General features: G+C 45.0%; 1 protein-coding gene across 1 annotated transcript; it reads right to left on the reverse strand.

Annotated features, from left to right (window-relative positions):
* Positions 1-2,212: 2,212 nt before the first annotated feature.
* On the reverse strand, positions 2,213-19,073 carry SHISA7 (shisa family member 7). The gene is made up of 5 exons (XM_061590674.1): positions 18,526-19,073; positions 14,809-14,963; positions 10,130-10,195; positions 4,261-4,413; positions 2,213-2,829 (listed from the first exon to the last, which is right to left on the reverse strand). Exons 1-5 carry the CDS (start codon positions 19,071-19,073, stop codon positions 2,213-2,215), a joined length of 1,539 nt encoding a protein of 512 aa, XP_061446658.1.
* Positions 19,074-19,415: the final 342 nt, after the last annotated feature.

Raw genomic sequence — 19,415 nt, forward strand, 5'->3', positions numbered from 1 at the left:
ACCCAAAATTAACCAAAGTAGCAGCTGAAAATAAAATTTCAGTCTAGGTACCCTTATTTCAGCGATAGCACAGAAACTGAAATAAATATGCCAAGATGGGCATTTTTGACTCAGGAGGGAGAATACTATTAGAAAAAATAAAATTCCATTAAAAATATTTTCTTCTTAACTTTCAAATGTTGTTTCTTCAAGAAACATCCTGACCTGCTCATTGTTGGCCATACTCTTAATGTCTCCTCGTTTAGTTTAAAAATAAAAATCAAAAGAAGAAGATATAGAGTGACATTTTTAAGTGTCCTGAGCATCTCTGGGGAGGGAGGGATAGTGGAAAGTTTGTCATAATAGTGTTTGAAAGAGCTGAGACTCTTTTAAAAGCTACACTAACATGAACCAAAGAACAGGCATTGATGGATACCTCCAGTAATTGGGAGATAAATAAAAAAGCACTAGAAAAATTTATAAGAGTGGTAGCGATATATAAAGATATGTACAGCAGAAAGGGGTGGACCTGACCCTGTCCTAGATCCCTTATGGGCAGTCAGGGCAAGGTTATACAATAAGGATGGGATGGGATGAGAGTGGCAAAGGGCAGTGTACTGTGTAAAAAAACCACTTCCTGCACCTTCAGTAACTGCCAAACTCACTGTTGAATGCGACAAGACAAGATGGCCACCATTCCCCACCTTTCTTGTCTTAGAGTGCATGTCAGGAAGAAGCAGGGAGGAGGCTCTAATCTCTTTACTTTGCCACTGCATGAGCAAATGGTATGATCATGTCGTCAGAAGATCACTGTGACCTCAGGTGTGCACCAATAGGGCCAGGTGCCCTTGACCTCCTACAAAGATGCTAATGTGAACCAGGTCCAAGGTGTTGACCCTAGCCATAAAACAGATGAAGCCCCAGAGAGGTGACTTCATTCAAGGTGGATGAGCTCAAAGTAGTCAGTGATGTTATCAACAAAGGTGTATGAGGCCTACAGTGATGAAGTCACTAAAAGTCAACATCATTGCCGAGCCAGGCTACTTTTGATATTGGTAGCTACTGGCTGAATCCATTGTGCTGAAATCATCAATAGGTGACAGGCACAGTAACTTTGACATCATTCATAATCATCAAGATTGGCAGAATGCTTGACAAGGCCTCTTCAAACATCAATACAACTGATTTGCCCCAACATCATACAATACTGACAATACCTACACATCTGACTTCATCAGTCTATGTGATGCCCTGTAGGGTTATATCACAATCAATATACTGACAAAATGTTCTCTCCGTTGACATCATCTATAACTGACAAGTCACACAATGTTGATGTCATCAAAGGTCCACAGTGTTGACACCATCAAATGTTGATGGTGTGGGCATCAGAGGTCAATAAGACCCACAGCGCTTACATCATCTGCAGCTGACAGAGTCCACAGTGTTGACACCATTGATGGTGTCGATGGTGTCAGTTGGTCAGTGGAGCATCCACAAGGGTTGGCAATGCTCACAGCGCTTGGAATATCAGATACAGAGGTTGCCAACCTCATAATAAATCCACAGCTGTTGTCTTCAGTCTTCAAAAGTCTGAGACAAGGCCCACAGCAATGAAGCCATCAAATGTTGACGGACAACGCTAGTATTGTTATTAGCAAAGACTGATGGGGCCTGGCAGTTGTAACATTATCCAAAGCTATCACCAAGGCTACATTATTGATGCTGTAAAGGATCCACAGGCCTAGTAACTGAAAATCATTTCAGTGTTGATGTCATCAGATCTGGACAGCAGTGATGTCAACAGACACAGGAAGAAATAGCAGCAGAATCAAATACATGAAATCTACTAGTTTTGACATCTTCAGAAACTAACCCAGATTGTGCAGTAGGTTTCCATTAAGAAATCAAGCACTTGACACTTTCACATCCTGACATGAGCCATAGTGTTGATGTCATCAAATACTGATAGCCAACATCATCATCAAAGATTGTCAAGACCTGGCAGGTCGGATGGACATCATCAAAAGCCAGTGAAGACTGAGATGGTATCATTATCAAAGACCTGACTAGGACTTGACATCAACCAAGATGGAGGCCAAAGGGCTTTTAAAAAAAAGGAGCCCCAAGAAAAGATGGTGAGCACCAAAGAAAGGGTGGGGTGGAGCAGAAAAGGTTAGAGAAATATGGCCTTGAAAAGTCAAATCAACCTGAGCTGGGGAATAGGGGCCTCTCACACGGTGACCTCGTTCTTGCTGCCAGTAGGGAGGTGTTGGGTTGGGTGGTGCCCTGGGAGGAACTGGACTTGATCAATGGTGCTTTGCCTCTTGGCTGCAAAGCCCTGGCGCCGGCTGGCAGCCTGGTTACTACTGCCTTCCCAAGGAGCTGTAGCCTTGGGGGAATTGTTGGAGGTGGGGTGAGAGTTCTTCATCATCATATGGTGGTGGTCAAGCATGGGAGTACTGCTGGCACAGACGTTGGTCTGAGAGAGGGCCTTCTGGTGGCCCAGATGCATCTCCTGGAAGGGGCCTGTGCGCTGATGGAGACGCTCAGGTGACAGCAAGCGCTCCTGAGAATGCAAGTTTTCACGGGAGAGGAGGTGCTCGTGAGATATGACACGCTCTCGTGGAATAGTGTAATCATAGTGTGATGGGCGGTAGCTTCCCCCTCCACCACCACCATCTGAAAGGATGTGTTCCTGTGACATGACACGCCGTGGGTTGTGTGACTTTTCGGAGTAACCATCCCCGTCGTAGTTCATCTTCATGGCATGTAAGGGCAGGGTCCCTCGAGTCAGTTCGGCAAGGTGTCGCCGCTTGGCATAGAATTCATCCAAATCCTTCTCAGCTGCTGGGAGACAATAGAGACAAGTGAGATGTCACTGAGTAATGAAAAGTTGGACTGGTGGATGTGAGAAGAGGAAGACAGAGAAATTCTAGGGGGATGAATAGGTAGAGTTACTATCACATGGTTAGGAAGAAAGAAATGGATAAGAGAGAGATAATCCCATGTCAGGCTCAAAGCAAATCACCACTCAAGGCCAAACTGGATGTGACAGAGCAGCCACATGTATATATTCACATATCTGTTCCACTTATGTAAGAATTAGATTCATACTTTACATAAAATGGAGCAGACAGATAAAGCCAGGGCCAACTTCAGCAGCCAACAGCCACAGACACTTACCTGGCCCCCACTGACGCAGGTACCTGTGTTGGTCCTCCTGCCCTCCCCCACTCCAATTTCCTCAGGCGTGGGAAGACTGTGCACCACTTATGATTTCCCACAAGTGCCTGATGTAATATTGCTCTAGGGCATTGTGCGTGACTTCCTAGACTTAGATCCTGCCACCAGGTAAGTCCACAGTCAGAGAAGGTAACACCTTGCTGGCATGCCCTGGAGCAGGCCCTGAGCGAAGGGAACAAAACCAGTCCCCCTACCCTGCCTCACCCCTCTGTGTTCCATTGCTACAGCAAACACATTTCTCTTAGTCTCAACTAGCTCCAGTAGCAGAAGTGAGCAAGGGTGACAAAAAAATGTTTGACACTATGGACTGCAGTGAGGTAAGTTGGGGGAGAGGGGCAGGGTTTGGCTCCTTTCAATTCACCCACGTGCAGAATTTTATGTAAAAAATAGACATCTTCCTCCACATACATACAAAACCCTTGTGATCAGGACAGACACCCGGAAAAAATACACGTGGGTGCCCCATCACATCTAATTTGGCCCTCAGTCAGTTTATAACATGGACATTGGCTAGAATTCTCATTTGCCTTATAAATGCAGTCTCTCTTCTGTATTGACCAGGCAGGTCATGTAAGTAGTTCAAGAGAGGCTCAACAACAATGTAAGCCTCACATGTGAAAATTCTTGGTGGTGAGATGGGATGGAAGGACAAACCACTGACAAGAGTTTTTTTTTTTAATTCAAAATATTTGAGATAGACTGCATATTTTGCTGTGTAGAAGCATATTGTTGCTTTTTAGAAATGCTAGGATTTTGTTGGCTTGAATTTTTGTAAATTGTGTTGTTTTTATTTGTATTTTGTATTTGTGTTTTTCTATTTGTGTGTAAGCCGCCTTGGGGGCCTTTTTGGTCAAAAGGCGGCCTAGAAATAAACCATAACATAACGTAACATAACAAGAGTCAAAGGCAAAGAAAGTGAGTCACTGGCATGCATGCACATGGAGGATGAAGTGTATTAATGCTCCCGTTAACAGCCTTTGGAGAAGATCAGGTGCCCCTCTTGAAACAACTGTCCCAATATTCCCTCCAACTTACCCAAGCGCTTAAGTGAGGAATAGCGGTTGAGTTCTGACTTGACGGCCGTCTCATAGGAGGGGGGCAGATGGGAGAGGTTGTGGAAGGAGCGAGAGCAGCTGAGAGTGTTGTACTTTGAACTGGAGTGACTGGGCGTATGGTTCATGTGCCAGTCTTTTTGGGGACAGAGAAGGGAGAGAAAACGTATTAGTTCCAATTCAGACTGACTCCCAGTGTATATGGGGTTTTATTAAGAAGGGTTGCTTCCACACTAGCTATTTAGACATTTGCTCACTGTTTTTGCGGAGCATCCAAGCAACACTGCTGACAGTCCTGTTGAATTCCCATCTTTCCTATATTGTCCTCCCATGTCCTCTCAGTCCTGCTTAGTGGTGGCTGTTAAGATTTCCCTTTACACTGAGAACCCTCAGAGCCCCGGAGTGTGCTCTTACGTCAGAGTGCACCTGGTGGATCCCTTGCTTTTGAGAAAGGTCAGGATCCTCCTTATCACAAGGTTTCTCTTGTTCCCTCATTAAACACCACCCTACTTCAGCTACACACAATATTTTTGTCCAGCACCCCTCTGCTTTGTGGCAGTGAACTCCCTTCTGCTTCTTCCAGCTTTCTCTCTGTTCTTTTGCCTTATCTGAACAAGATTCCCTCCCACCTTTTCTTATACTTACATTCCTTTTATCCATCCTTAGGCCTGTGCCAGATAATTAGTGGGTCAGTGAATCTGCTCCAGGTTTTAGTCCATACTTTCAAGGAGCTGTCCAAAGTGCTTGAAAGTTTGAACTAAAACCCGGAGCAGATTCCACTGACGCACATCAGAGCCATCAGTCTCCATTGCTACCAGGCAACAATCATGCCTGCTGCTCCCGACGGCTGCCTTTTATGCAGCCACATGCCAGAACGTCTCCTTTGATCCACCTTCACCTCGGCATCCCCCTGCCAACCCTGACCTGTGCTTACAATCAGGTCAGCAGCAAGAGGGACATGAAGATAATCAAGGGCAGCCAGCCTTGCTCTCCCCTCTCCCTCATGGTGGCTTTTTACAGCTAAAACATAATTGCAGAACCACTCTCTCCCAGGCGGACATGCAAAATGCAACTGATATTTGTTGGCGGTCATGATCAGGGACTGACAGCTGCTTCCAGCATTCTTAGGCCCCTGATGGCATCCATGTGTCCTGGCAAGACTCCCTGGTGCTGCCATTTGGGCCACCTGCCAAGCCCCATGGAGGCAAGTGGATGGAAAGCTCCCCACCATTTTGATTTCCCCATAGTGCCCCAGGGCACCACCATGTTCTTCTTTGCCAGGGGACCCCTCTCCCCTCCAGGTGGTACTCTGCTTTTCCATTGGTCGGTTTCCTCCCAGCTGGAGCATTATTAACTGGTTTTAATTGCCAAATTCCTGTTTCCTGGTGGGAGGTTTTCTGCTAACTCATTTACTGTTTTCAGCGCGAGGAACTGCTTGCTCTTTTATTATTATTTATAATCAGTTATGGTTATCTCCGTGGCACAGAGTGGTAAGTGGCAGTAACGCAGCCGAAGCTCTGCTCACGGCCGGAGTTCGATTTCAACGGAAGGAGGATGTCGAATCTCCAGTAAAAGGGGTCGAGGTCCACTCAGCCTTCCATCCATCCGTGGTCGGTAAAATGAGTACCTGGCATATGCTGGGGGGTAAAGAAAGGCCGGGGAAGGAACTGGCAATCCCACCCCACATATACGGTCTGCCTAGTAAATGTCACAAGACGTCACCCTAAGAGTCGGAAACGACTCGCACTACAAGTGCGGGGCACCTCTACCTTTACCTTTTATGGTTGTAGCTAAATAATTAGTGAAACACAAAGTAACGCCTCAGCAGCAATAAAAAGAATAATTAAAAAAAAGTATTACCATTTTTGCAATAAACATATGCTTGTAATGGCTGAGCTGCTTGCAAGCATCTTGTTGAGTCATCCTCTGTGGTGGAGAAGGACCCAGTGTGCCCCGGGCACCTTTATCCTACATCTGCCTATGGGGTTGTAAAGAAATTGCTGCTGCTGGGCATGGTGGCACTCAGCTTGCAAAACTCCTAGGAACATAGAAAGCCGCCTCATGCTGAGTCAGACTGTTGGTCCATCTGGCTTGGTATTGTCCATACTGACTGGCAGCAGCTATCCAGGGTTTCAGAAGGGGGTCTCTCCCCGCTTTACCTGGAGATGCCAGGAATTGAACCTGGGACCTTGTGCATGCAAAGCAGTTGCTCTGCCATTGACCTACAGCCCTTTCCCATGACGCCTGGTAGCACCTACTCCTCCCCTGAATCCATCCTTGTTGTTCTTCCTTCCTTGGGTCCGTAGGATCGTGGCACAGGTGTTTTTGCATCTTATTGTTGTAAACAGCAGGTCCAGGGTCCCTGATCCAGATTGTCAAGAGGGCTGTTAAGAGGGAGCTGCTGCTGCAGCTCAGAGTGGCTGGGAAAGCCCCGGGTCTAAAACCCTGGAGAGCCACTGCCAATCAGTGAAGACTGGGCTGGATGGGCCAATGGTCTGATTCAACATGAAGCAGCTCCCTATGAACTACGCAGGGCTGAATTCCATGCGGTGTAAAAGTCTAGCAGGACCTCATCGAAGTCCCATCCCCATTTGGCAAGCAGGCGTTCACAAAGTGAGGAGGCTTGGGAGACAGAGAGCCTGCCTGGGAAATCTCTTGCCTTCGCACTTAGCTAAGCCCTGAGCAGATTCATTTCCATCTGCCAAAGCCCAATCGCTGCCAGGATCGACAGTCCTGAGATAAAGCAAACATTCTCCTCTTTCCCTTCCCCTCCGTTCCTCCCCTCCACCAGGGTGGAAAGTAAGAACAGGGTGCTGAATGGGGCCAATGGCCCACTGAGTCCAACATCCTGTTCTCACAGTGGCCAACCAGATGCCTGTAGGAAATCCACACAGGACCTGAGCACAAGAGTGCTCTGTCTTCCTGCGGCTCCCAGCAAATGCCATCCAGAAGCATGCTGACTCTGACGGTGGGAGCAGAGCACAGCCAATGAGATTGGTCATTCCACTGGCCATCCTCTCCCTTTCCGGTGCCAGTTCAACTCTGCCTGCAGTGTTGTTGTGCCTAAGAATGGGCAAACCTCTGAATTTCGGTTTCTTTCTCTTTCTTCCTTTTCCAGTCTTAAGTTCAGTTCTCCCAATTTCCACATCAGCAGGGCCGGCACCAGGCATGACTGGGCCCTTGGTCACCAGCCTGCCCCAGATCCACAGTGCCCTAGCCCAACCCCCCCATATGGCTGCGTGGGGCTAATAAGCACTCCTGTGCATCCCACCTCTCTCTCCTGTCCCTGTGAATGACATGCACATTGTGTGCGCATGCCTGCCATCAACTAAGATGGCAGTGGGAGTGTCAGCCCCTTAGGGAAGCCCCCATCGCCATCTTAGTTGATGGCAGGCATGCACATAGGGCGCACACATCATTTACAGGAATGGGAGAGGTAGGTGGGGCATGCGTGAGGGTTTATTGACTTGCACTGACTATATTGGAAAGGTGGGGGTGTCTGGGAGCTCCCTGTGAGAAATTTGAATAAAAAGGACAGATCAGGAAACACCCTGAAGTAAGGGTGCTTCCAACGATGTGTTTATTGAGCATTCATCCTGAATTGTTTGCAGGTAGATTAGATGACGTTGCATTAAAGCAAGTGTCATCCCACGCTTTCCGATGGGTTTTCCCATCACTGTCCTTATCACAAAATGTCTGTTCTTTTAGGAAAGCGGGTTTGTTGCATAAAAGCTCTCCATCAACTATAATTGTGCAACCTGAATCTGCCAGTATGTGACTGAATCCACCCAAACATTGCCACAGTATGGAAACGCCCTAAGTGAGTTTGCTACATCATACTGTTCAATACCATTTAGGTAGACCAGTAAACTGCTTTATTTTCTTTTATTGTGCATACTCACTGCCTGTTTCCTAGTTTCCCTTTACCATCTTCTTCAATAAACTCACTTAGTTCAGAACTTGGGGCTTGGCCGGATTCTGTACCACCACCCAAAGGACAGAGTTCCCTCCATGCTGCCCAGATTGCTTGAGTTATGCTGAAGGCTTTTATTTAACAAAAGGCAGGAGGAAGGATGGGCTGATGTTCAACTGGTGCCAGTAGATCCCCTCTTCTCAGGTAAATTCTGCTTTAATTTTTAAGTGCCTGCTGAAAACCTTTCTGTTTTGCCAGGCTTATGCAGGCAATTAAGAAGATGCTTTTTGACTTTTGTTTTTATTGTATTTTTTAATGTTTTTATGCTATGGTAATTGGGTTTTTTTACATGTTATAAACCACTTTCTTGTTTTTAGCTAAACAGTGGTATAAAATATTTTTATAAATAAATAAATAAAATAAACAGCAAGTTGAGAGACCCTAACTCACCACATCTTCAGTGGCCTAGGTATGAGTGGTGGCCAGTAGTGTAGTGGCAAATTCAGAAGTGCATGGTCCCTCCATGATAGTCAAACCATGTCCCCTTACAGCCATGCCCCCTCACAGTCATGTCCCCTTTTCCATTTTCCCTTGTATCTCTTGCTCTGTGTTGTCTTTGAGTCCACACCCCACTACAACCCACATCCCTAGAAGCCAGTCAGCACAAAAGGGGAAGCTGTGTGTTAGCTACTGAGAAGAGTCTTCTCAGTAGCTGACTAATCTCCTTTCACTCTGATTGGCTCCAATCAGCCCAAAAGGACGAGGACTCTTTTCAGTGGCTAACATGCTCCCCTTTCATGATGATTGGCTCGTACATAGGGTCCTGGCTGGGAGCCTACTCCTAAAAAGTAAGAAATATATGACACACACACCCCACGGCCCCAGACGACTACACCACTGGTGGTGGCAGTTCCAATCAGGTGGAGGATGGAATCAGGGACGTCAGTCCTCCATCTACATGCCATGCTTTTGTGGAAGTAGGATTTTGCCTACTATCTAAAGGAACATGTGTTTCCATATTATCTGCCCATCCACTGAGACCATCAGGGGAGGCTCTGTGTCCCACATCTGAAGTACAGCTGGTGTGTACATAGGACAGGGCCTTCTCACCTGTGGAACACAAGAAGCAGGTCTGGTGTCAGCATCCAGTATCCTTGGGCACCTGCCAAGGAGCCAGCACCTCAGTAGGGTCTACAGCTATGCCTACCCTGAAACCCTTTAAAATATTTTTTCTGGCCTGGCATTCAATGCCAGGTGGCTGGGTCTAGCTACCTTAAAATATATTTTTTCTGGCCTGGTTTCCCAAGCAATGTCAGGTGGCTGGGTCCATTTTAATTTCCCACAATGTTCTGGAGTGACATCAAAGTGGGGGCATTGTGGGTAATAAAAATGGTGCTCAGAGCCCTGCTGTCCATCTCCAGGTAAGCCCAACAGAGTCCATCAATGGAGGAGGGGGCCACCAGAGGGCACTTTGTCCTGTGAATTTATAGGAAATTGGTGAAGACTGTCTTGTTTTGATGGGACTTTGACAGAGGTTGATTTGTTCCCACAATGAGATTTATTGATATTACGGATGCTGTCTGCTGTCCGTATGCTGCTCAAAGATACTGGGTTGTATTCAGCTAAGCAGTAAATCCACTGAAATGTCTAGACACTTCAATAGGTCTACTCTGAGTAGGACTAGCAATGCACACCACCTGTTATGTTCACCGTTGTTTTAAAACTTTATGTTATTACAATTTTGGTATGCCACTTTGGAAGGCTTTTTAGCTGAACAGCAGCTCATTCTTATTTTTACAAAATGTAAATAAAAAGTCAATAGTAAATTAGCTGATTGCTAATAAGATGCCATTCTCTCACACCATGTCTTGCTTTTGTGTGTGTGTGTGTCTGTTAGCTCCAGATGCTACCTAGGGATCAAAAAGCTCCTGACACTTACCCAGAGTGGCCGTGTGGTGCTTGGGACTGTTGACGTTCAAATGGATGTAATTATGATGCATGTTATCTGCAAGCAAAAGAGAAAAGAAGTATGTGTGGGGTGTGATGTGTTAATCTGTATCTGCTAAAGATGGAAAATTCTCATCTGCCTCAAGAAGCCACTAGAGGTCACCCAATTCAGACTCAAAAATGTCAGCTCCCAGATGTGTAACCAAACCAGCCTACAAACAATTAATCTTCAATTGTAAAACTGACAACACTGATCTGCACAGTCAGTGTTAACTGGGAAAAAATTACAACTGGGTTTGGGCTGAGAGAGTATTCAACAAATGTTGTACATGTTGTAAATCATGCATACTTATTGAATATCAAAAGAGCCTGACAAATCAGGCCAATAGCCCACCTAATCCAGCATCCGGTTCTCACAGCAACCAACCAGATGCCTCTGGGAAGCCCAAAAACAGGCCCTGCACAAAAGCACTCTCTCACTTGTGATTCCCAACAACTATCATTCAGAGGCACACTGTCTTTGACCATGGAGGTCAGGGCCAGATTAAGATATGCTGAATCTCTAAACTATGTCAAGTTTAAGAGGTCCCATAGTATTACCCAAAAATGTGTATTATTGTAACAGAAAGGACAGTGAAAATAGAAACAATAAACTTTTATATTTGCATATACACGTGCACATAGCCATGGATGCAACTAAAAACTAATAATCTAACTGAAACTGATGTGAGACTGATATATGATTAGATCAAATATGTTCTCAGGTTGGGTCAGGTCTGATGTGGTGTTGGCTTGAACCAAACCTCACCTGCCACTGGTGCTGTTTGATAGCTTGTGGACACCTGGCCTAGTGAAAGTTTGATATAAATTATCGTTATTTCTGCACAGATTTATAAACACAATATGACAAATAATTGTGTAGCCACAAAGGGTGGTACTCAGAATACACCCACTGAAGTTAACAGACATGGCCAACCTAGGTTCATTAATTTCAGTGGGTCTACTCTGAGTAGGCCTTAGTTGACTATAACCATAAGTGTTGTGAACTAGACTACAAGTGCACTAAAAAAATGAGTTTCAATAGATGAGTACACCAAAAGATGCACCCTTGCTGGGACACAATTTTGTCCAGTACTGGTCCTGATGATTGCAAAGATCTTCAGATTTGAGGTGGATGGTGACTAGGTAGGGAACAGGGCCTTTTCTGTGGTGGTGATCCAGCTATGCAACCTCCACCCAGAGTCCAGTACTGTTAACATTTAAGTGCAAAATTAAGACCACCTTCTTTTCTCAGGCTGTTGAAATATTTTTATTCTGCTGGTTTACACTTTGCTGTTTTTATTTTGTATGATGTTATATAATTGTTTTTGTAATTAGCCGTTTTAACTTATTATTTTAATTGTCGATTTTAGCATCTTTTTCACCTGCCGTGAAAGCTTTACTAAAAGGTGTGATATATATCTGTCTTCAATATATAAAAACATACTCTTTTGGTAACATTTTAATCTCACCTTCCTCCAAAGAAGGCAGAGCGACTCACATGATGTCCCCAATTGTTATTCTCACAACAACTCTGTAAGGTAGACATGGCCCCCAACACCCTCAGATGGCCAGGCTCTTGCCCCAGGCTTATGCAGTTGGGTTGCTCTGGCAGCAGGATCGCCTGCTGCCATGACAAAAAAGCATCAGAACCTCTGGGATGACACACCCCAAAGACATAATCAAACAGGGAGGTGAAGAGGGCATAGACAAGTTGCCATGGCAGCCAATGGGCTGTTTGGGATCCCACACAATGACACCACTACGTCTCATAGAGCAAGGATTTGCAGAAGGTAGATCTTTGGGTGATTTTCAGGAAGATTGGCAAAGGATTTCCGATTCTCAACTATCTAATAATAGAAATAAACTAAAGTTCCCTCATATCCCCCCAAAAAAACTTAGGTTACTGAAAAAGAATGTTTGGGGGATTTTTGTGTGTGTGAAAGGGTTGGTTCTGATACTGATCATAGATTTCTGGGCTAAACATGTGTGCAGCAGAGGCACCCTGTTCCTGAATTCTTAGCATGTGTCTTGCACCTTGCTCTGGTTGGTGGGTGTTGGAGCTCTAGTGAAAAAACAAGCCTGAAGTTTTCCCATCCCTGACATAGAATGTGCATGGCTTTATTTGAGGGCTGGGAATGAGAAGTGGAGGAGAGGAGGAACAGGTGCATTGGCTACAGGCATTGGAGCTGATTATATTTGGAGGAAGAACAGGGGGCCAAACCAAACCCTTTCCCTCTGTTTCTGCAGCAATTTGAGGACCAGGTGCAAAGGTATCATGGAAGGAGGACCCATACCATCCCTTACATTGTAAGGCTTACAATCTCCACCCTTGACAATAGGTTAAGCTGAGACAGCGTGATTGGCCAAACGTCACACCGTGAGCTTCATGGCTGAGCAGGGATTTGAACCAGTCAAAGTCCAACAATCTGGCCACTACAGCACTCTTGCTCTCAATTATGATGTTATTATTACTACTGCTATTACTACTATAAGTGGAGTCTGCAACCAAATGTTGCAGTGTACCCTCCCTCATAAATTGGGTGTTCTTGTTTTGGGTTCCAGGCCAGCCAGTCACTCCTTCCAAGCAGGACAATCACATTCTCCTGACATATTCTGTTTTTTTCTTTTGCCATTGTCAGCCCATATTTTGTGGCTAATAAGCATATTCAGTCCTCATATAGTGCTGGTCTTTGACCGTAAATGAAATGAATGAATGAATTCAGTCCTCCTTAGGTTATTGGGGGGATGGATGCTGCACCTTTCAAGTCTTCCAATTTTTTTGTATTTCTGCAAACCTTGGGGTTCCCCTGAGCATGCTGATACTTCCCTCTTCTTTGTAAGTGGCCCTGGTTTGCCAATAACTTTGTTGGCAGCCATCACCTGAGTTTGCTATTAAATGGAGTGATTAAGGTCAAGCATGCCCGGGTCTCTGGGATCTCAGAAGGGAGAGAAGAGGGAAACAGCATAACCCAGCTTTCCTGAGCATTTGACCTTTCTCGTTCTACCTGGAAAGGAAACAGTTCATTTCTTAATGAGGCCCTCCCCCCACAACCCTAATATTAATCTTCAAGCCAACACAAAGACAGCCAGACAGCTAGAACTTGTTGTCATGGCAAACAGGCTGTTTCTCCACAAGTATATCTATATATGCAACCTCCAAAGCTCAGGAGTTAGCAAGAGATATTCCAACAAGAAAATAGCTGGGGAAAGTGAAGTGGCTGCAAGTAGGTTGAAAAAAAAGGGATAGAAAGCATTATCTTCCAAGGAAATTGCTGGGGGACATGGAAAGGTCAGATCAGGATGCTTTCAAGAAATAGGATGCGAGGCTTTCATCTCTTATAAAGCAGCACTGTCTTTGATCTCAGTTTTGCTGGTTTGGGAGGATATATTTTTGTTACATTTATATGACATTCCTTCCTCCAAAAGGCTTAGAATGGGAGTTCCCTGGTGGTCTCTCACTGGGGTTGGGGCAGACCTTAACACCAAACTATGGTTCATGCTAACTATAGCTTAGGCTCCAAACTATAGTTGGTGTTCTGAGATTTCCAGGCAAGCCATAGTTTTTGCAATGTCTCTCCCACCCACGCCCTTTGCTCAAGATTTTCAGATGCTATCCCACACAAAAGCCTCTGAGAGTGGACCAACATACTAACCCATAGTTGTTGATTCAGGTGTAACACCAAATCAGTGTTTGTTCAAACTGTGGTTTGCAAACCGGTAGCTTCAGATCTGGATTAGGCTGCCACTAGCTCACAAACCATGATTTGTAATAAAGTGTTGATTCTTCAGACATCATGATGCCAAAACCTCGGTGTGGGTTCTGCAAACTATGGTTTTGACATGATATCCAAATCATCTAGCTGAGGCACTCACTTATTTATTTATTTTATTTAAAATATTTCTATCCTGCCCTTCTACCCTATAATAGAGCACTCAGGGTGGCTTACAAAAATAAAATCAAACACATACATAATAAAATTGTAAACAATAAAATCACAAAACATTTAAATAAATTAAAATACATAAAATACAATATATATATAAACACATATATACATATAAATAGGTAGTGGTACTAAAGGGGACTATAAGGGTAAAATTTAACATAGAAGGCATAAAATAATAAAATCAGTGCCAGGCTCTACCTTCAGTAGAGAAAGAGCTGTATTGTGCGCTCAGACACCATTCTTTAAGCCAGGGCATTGGCTTATTATTTATTTTAAATCATTATGTTGCCATCAGAAGAAGGGGTTGGAGTTGACTTCCAAGTCATAAAGGCCAAGACACTCGCCTCTACCACTCCCCATGACACTCCCAAAGGAGATGCTCACCTTTGGCATAGTCACTCTCCCCGCAGCTTAGGTTGCCAACCAATCAGGAAAACCCAGCCTTCCTATGCTTTTAACAGCAGCTTCATCTCTACATAAACCAGGCAAAGCTTTTCAGATGATGGAGATGATGATGATGATAAATAAATAAATAAATAAATAAATAAATAAATAATTCCTGTAATTCTAATAAATGGTTTGGCAGATCAAGCTATTGGTGAAGGCTGGTAGCTGATTCAGGGTTTACTAACCCAAGCCACCTCTCCCCTCATGAGGCTGCCTGCAGTTCCCTGCCTCTTACCATGACTGCTTTTGGAAGGTTTCACTGTGTTGTACAAGTTCTTTGGGGGACGAGCTGAACCATTATCTTGGAAGCTTGAGTTAATTACGAGGCTGTTGTTGCGTTCAGAGCATGAGCTGGTGCCTGCTTGATGCCTGAGAATGTCAACCAGAGCCCTGGCCAGGAAAAGAAACAAAGAGTGAGTGAATAAGAAGATATAAAGGCATGTATATAGCAGTAGTTTGGGCTGCACTGAGGTACCTGGAACACACAGGGCTCATCTACATGGTGGTTTACTGTGTGTTTGGTACTACTCATGTCTCCTTTTAATTCACATGGTTCACATGACATTACCAGCAAACAGAAGCTATCATGCAATTTCCCCTCTGTAAATCTGTATTAATCCAATCCACTGATAATATGAAAAGGGAAGAAAAAAAGTATTCACTCCATATCTCTAGTGCTTGTAGACGTTTTGCCCCAATGCTTTTGGGTGGGCTTGTCAATCATTCCCCTCTCCATGCCCACTATCTCCTCCTCCCTTCTTTCATTTCATTTCCTGTGTGCTGACAAGCAGTTTCCAGCTGCTCTCCTCCATTCTGCTGGCCTTTTTTATGTTGCTGCAAACGGTGTCTTAATTTTCTTCCCCCCCCTAACTTGTGCACAAAAGCATAACACTGCTCAAACAAAGATTTGTATTTCAGCTGTATCGTACAAGTGAAAATACAAATAATCACACTTCCAGGTTGTTGTTTTTTAATTGAACCTATTGCAGCTGGTAGAACAATTTCAGCATGCTTGGTTGCCATGCAACCAGAGGGAATTGAAATGTTAAAAGGCATGGTCATTAGGAAACTGCATGATTGATCCTTCCCCTCAGTGTGAATAGAAAACACCGTGTTTGCAGCTGGCATGGAGTCTTTACTGCGGACAGCGCAAATAGAAAATGGAGGTAAAAACAGTATCTTTAGTACAAAGCAATGCTCCCATGTGGATAAGCCTACAGTCTAACCAGCTTCAGTATCTTTATGGTATTGCGTTAATCAGTGGAGGCTGTCCTGTTAGGGCAAATGAAGCTTTGCCCCACCAATCTGTCCTCAGCTCCTCTTCACCTGCCTTCTTACTTACAACCAGTCTAGGAGGCTGGCACTGAATGTCATCCTCCCCCTTCTTAGTCTCATTGTTGCCCTCCCAGCAGGGAGGAGGAGGAAGATGGTGACAAAAGTATAATTAGTTGGCTCTGCCTGTCACTGGCTCTGGCTTTGCCTGTCACTGGCTCTAGCTCTGCCTACTGTTGGTCTCCCTGCCTTCTGTTCTATCAGTCCCAATGGGCACTAACCACAACTGAGCATGATGGTGCTGCATGAAAGCTATGCCTCAGAGAGAACTTTACTTGACTAACAAACACAGGTTCAGTGTTTTCACATTTCTTCCTTCAGGGAACATAGCCCACACAGCACATTTCCTGCCATGAGACCTGTCACAGAACCTTTGCTCATGCTGCAAAGGGTTCTGGAGAATTATCTAAGCCTCAAAATTAATTCACGCAGGGCACTGGCAAGGCCTGTTGGGCTTCACCATTGATCACTGTGAAAGGTAGTCAAGAACACATCCAATACTCCCTTGTATGCTCCCTTGCGCCTGCACATTACTGCTGAAGTTTGGCTGTGATGGGCAAGCTGTCTTTTAGAGTAGCTGGATTGAGCCCATCTAGTCCAGCATCCTGTTCTCACAATGGCCAACCAGATGCCCGAGGGAAACTTGCAAGCAGGACATGAGCACCACATAAACTCTCCCCACCTGCGCAACTGATATTCAGAAGCATACTGCCTCTGATACTGGAGGAAGTACACAGCTACCATGGCTAATAGCAACTGAAGGCCATTAATTTTTCTAAACGCTTTTTAAAGCCATCCAGGTTTGTGGCCATTACTACTTCTTGTGGCAGCAAATTCCACTGTTTAACTATGCACTGGGTGGGGAAGTGCTACCTTTTGTCTGACTGGATTCTTCCCATTCAGCTTCATTTGATGGCCACAAGTTCTAGTATTATGAAAGAGGTGTGTGTGTGGGATTTCTATCTAACTGCTTTCTCTACCCCATGTATAAATTTATACACCTCTATCATGTCCTCTGTTATTCGTTCCCCTCGCCCCAAATTTAAAAGCCCCAAATGTTGTAGATTGTCCTAACAGGGAAGTTTATTCCAGCCCCATTATCATCTTGCTTGCCCTTTCCTGAACCTTTTCCAGATTTTTTGAGGTGCAGAGATCAGAAATGTACAGAGTTGGGTTGTATTCAGCTAAGCCCTACTCAGAGTAAACACAATGAAATTAATAAGACTAAGTTAGCCATGTCTGTTAACTTCAGTGTGTTATCTAAGTAGGGCTGTGGGCACACTCAACATATCTCACTTCCCCACTGCTGACTTCAGACCTTTCAGGACCGCCCACAGCAAAGCATTATGGCAATCACTGTCTTTGCTGAGCCTACAACAAAGTGTTCCCATTGGCCACACCTGGAGCAGCAATGGGATGATCTACCAATCAGTTGCAAAATCTGTCTGAACCTGAATGTTTAAAAAAACTCACTGGAACTGATCCAACCAGGTTTTAGAGTAAAAAGGGGCACAGTTAACCTAGTGACATGTGCCCCTGTTTTCAGAAAACAGAAGTGGAGACGCACTGCAGCTGGCACAACAGTGTGTCTCTACCCTAGGACTAGCATTGAATACCACCCAGTATTTCAAGGTTGGTCACAACACAGGCTGTAAACACATTAAGTGCCAGATCAAAGTGTTTCCATTAGCCACACCTGGAAGGGGAACAGATAGATCTGCCAATCAGTTGTGAAATCTATTTGAAGCTGGGTTTTTTTTTAATGCACTCAGCCTGCTCCCTCCAGGTTTTACAGTAAAAAGGGGTGGGATTTCATTGGACTATTGTCATGTTCCCCTGTTTTCAGAAGAGAGAGGTGGAGATGCACTGGAACCAGCAGTACAGTGAGTGTGTTTCCACCCATAGATTTGTATAATGGCATTAGGACACTGACAAGTGTTGTTTCAATCCCATGCAGTATTAGAGGTTAATGAGCAACATCCTGAACAGCGAATTACTGGCCCAAGTGCTTGTGCAGTTAAACTATGACTTTCAGTTCATCAGAGAGGTTTGTGCTTCCCCAGGTGACATGCTCTAAGAAAACCCTACCAGTCCCAGAGTTCTTTCTGCTTAGGCAAGAGGGAGAGACAGCTGATGAGAGGGACAAGCACCACAGTAATTGGGAACATTGATCCCAGGGACAGAGAGTACCAATGCTTCTGGCAGGATTTACAGGCTGCCCTCATAAAACAATGCAAGTGTTCTACGATGGAGCAAGAATATTGAGCCACCTAGCTATTTTGTCTATTGAGTGTGAACCTGCAAGAGAAATTGATTTGGAGGAGAAAATTAATAATTTTGCAAGGAAAAGGGTCAGAAATAAAGTTTTAAAGTGAACTGGACTATTAATAAAATATTTGCAGCTGCATTAGTCCATTAGGATAATATTTTTTAAAAATTCTGAGGAGGACACACACAAAATTCAATCTGGTCTGAAGCCACTCCTCATTCACTCTCTGAAGCAAAACTGAAGAAAAGAATCTTAGACCAGCTCCGAGCCCCACTGCCAGCTGAGATGCTGTCAGGTTTACACCATGGGACTGAAGAACATTTGGCCCGACCCACCAGCCTGTATTTTTACCTGGGCACGTTAAGTTCTCTCCCATGTGGTCTTCTTGAGGCTTTGCTGAAGAAGAACTTGATCCCGACTCCCACAGCTAAGGTGAAGCTAATGACACCACAGATGACGTACACTGTGCTGTTGCCTTGCTGCTTGCCCCCTCTTGGTACATCAGGCCCATTAGTGGCTATGCCAGCAACTGTGGTGGCAAACCACTGTGGGCTCTCACGACACCTCCCTTGTTCCAGCCTCCTGGATCGGTCATCGCAGCAGAAACGATACTGGCATGTGCCACAGCAGAACCGGTAACCCCCCGTGGTACAGTTGAATGCGGCATCATACTGCCCCATAACATCGTAGTAGCCTTGGCAGGTCTCGGAGGGCCGGGTCCTGCTTGTGCTGGTGGTTGCATTGGTGTTCGAGGACGTCAAGCGCTTCAGGTGGGCCAAGAAGTTGGGCAATCCCCAACTCTGGTTTGTGTGATGCGGTGCCTGAATGACAGCCAAAGCGGTGCGTCCAGCCAGGGCTTCGAGGGCCGCGTACAACATTACTGTCAGCAACTGGTACATGGTGGGTAGGAGAGGGCCAAGGAGCTCAAGCAGTGTTTGCCAACGTTGTGGTTCAGATAAATATATATATATAAAATCTTATAAAAGAGATCCAGGAAGAAACGCTGCAAAAGATAAAAGAGATGGTAAGAACATTAACTGGATCAGATAAGAGGTCTGTCTGGTCCACTATCTAGTTTCTCATACAGTAGCCAAACAGATGCTTCAGGAAGCGGTTGAAGGCAACATCCATCTCTGCTGATGCCCCCCCCCAGCATATGATATTCAGAAGAAGACTGCCTCTGACCATGGAAGTTCCATATAGCCCTTACAACTAATAGCTGCTGATAGACACCATGAATT

The sequence above is a fragment of the Rhineura floridana genome, chromosome 11, assembly GCF_030035675.1.
Source record: "Rhineura floridana isolate rRhiFlo1 chromosome 11, rRhiFlo1.hap2, whole genome shotgun sequence".
In the NCBI taxonomy this organism is placed as follows: domain Eukaryota; kingdom Metazoa; phylum Chordata; class Lepidosauria; order Squamata; family Rhineuridae; genus Rhineura; species Rhineura floridana.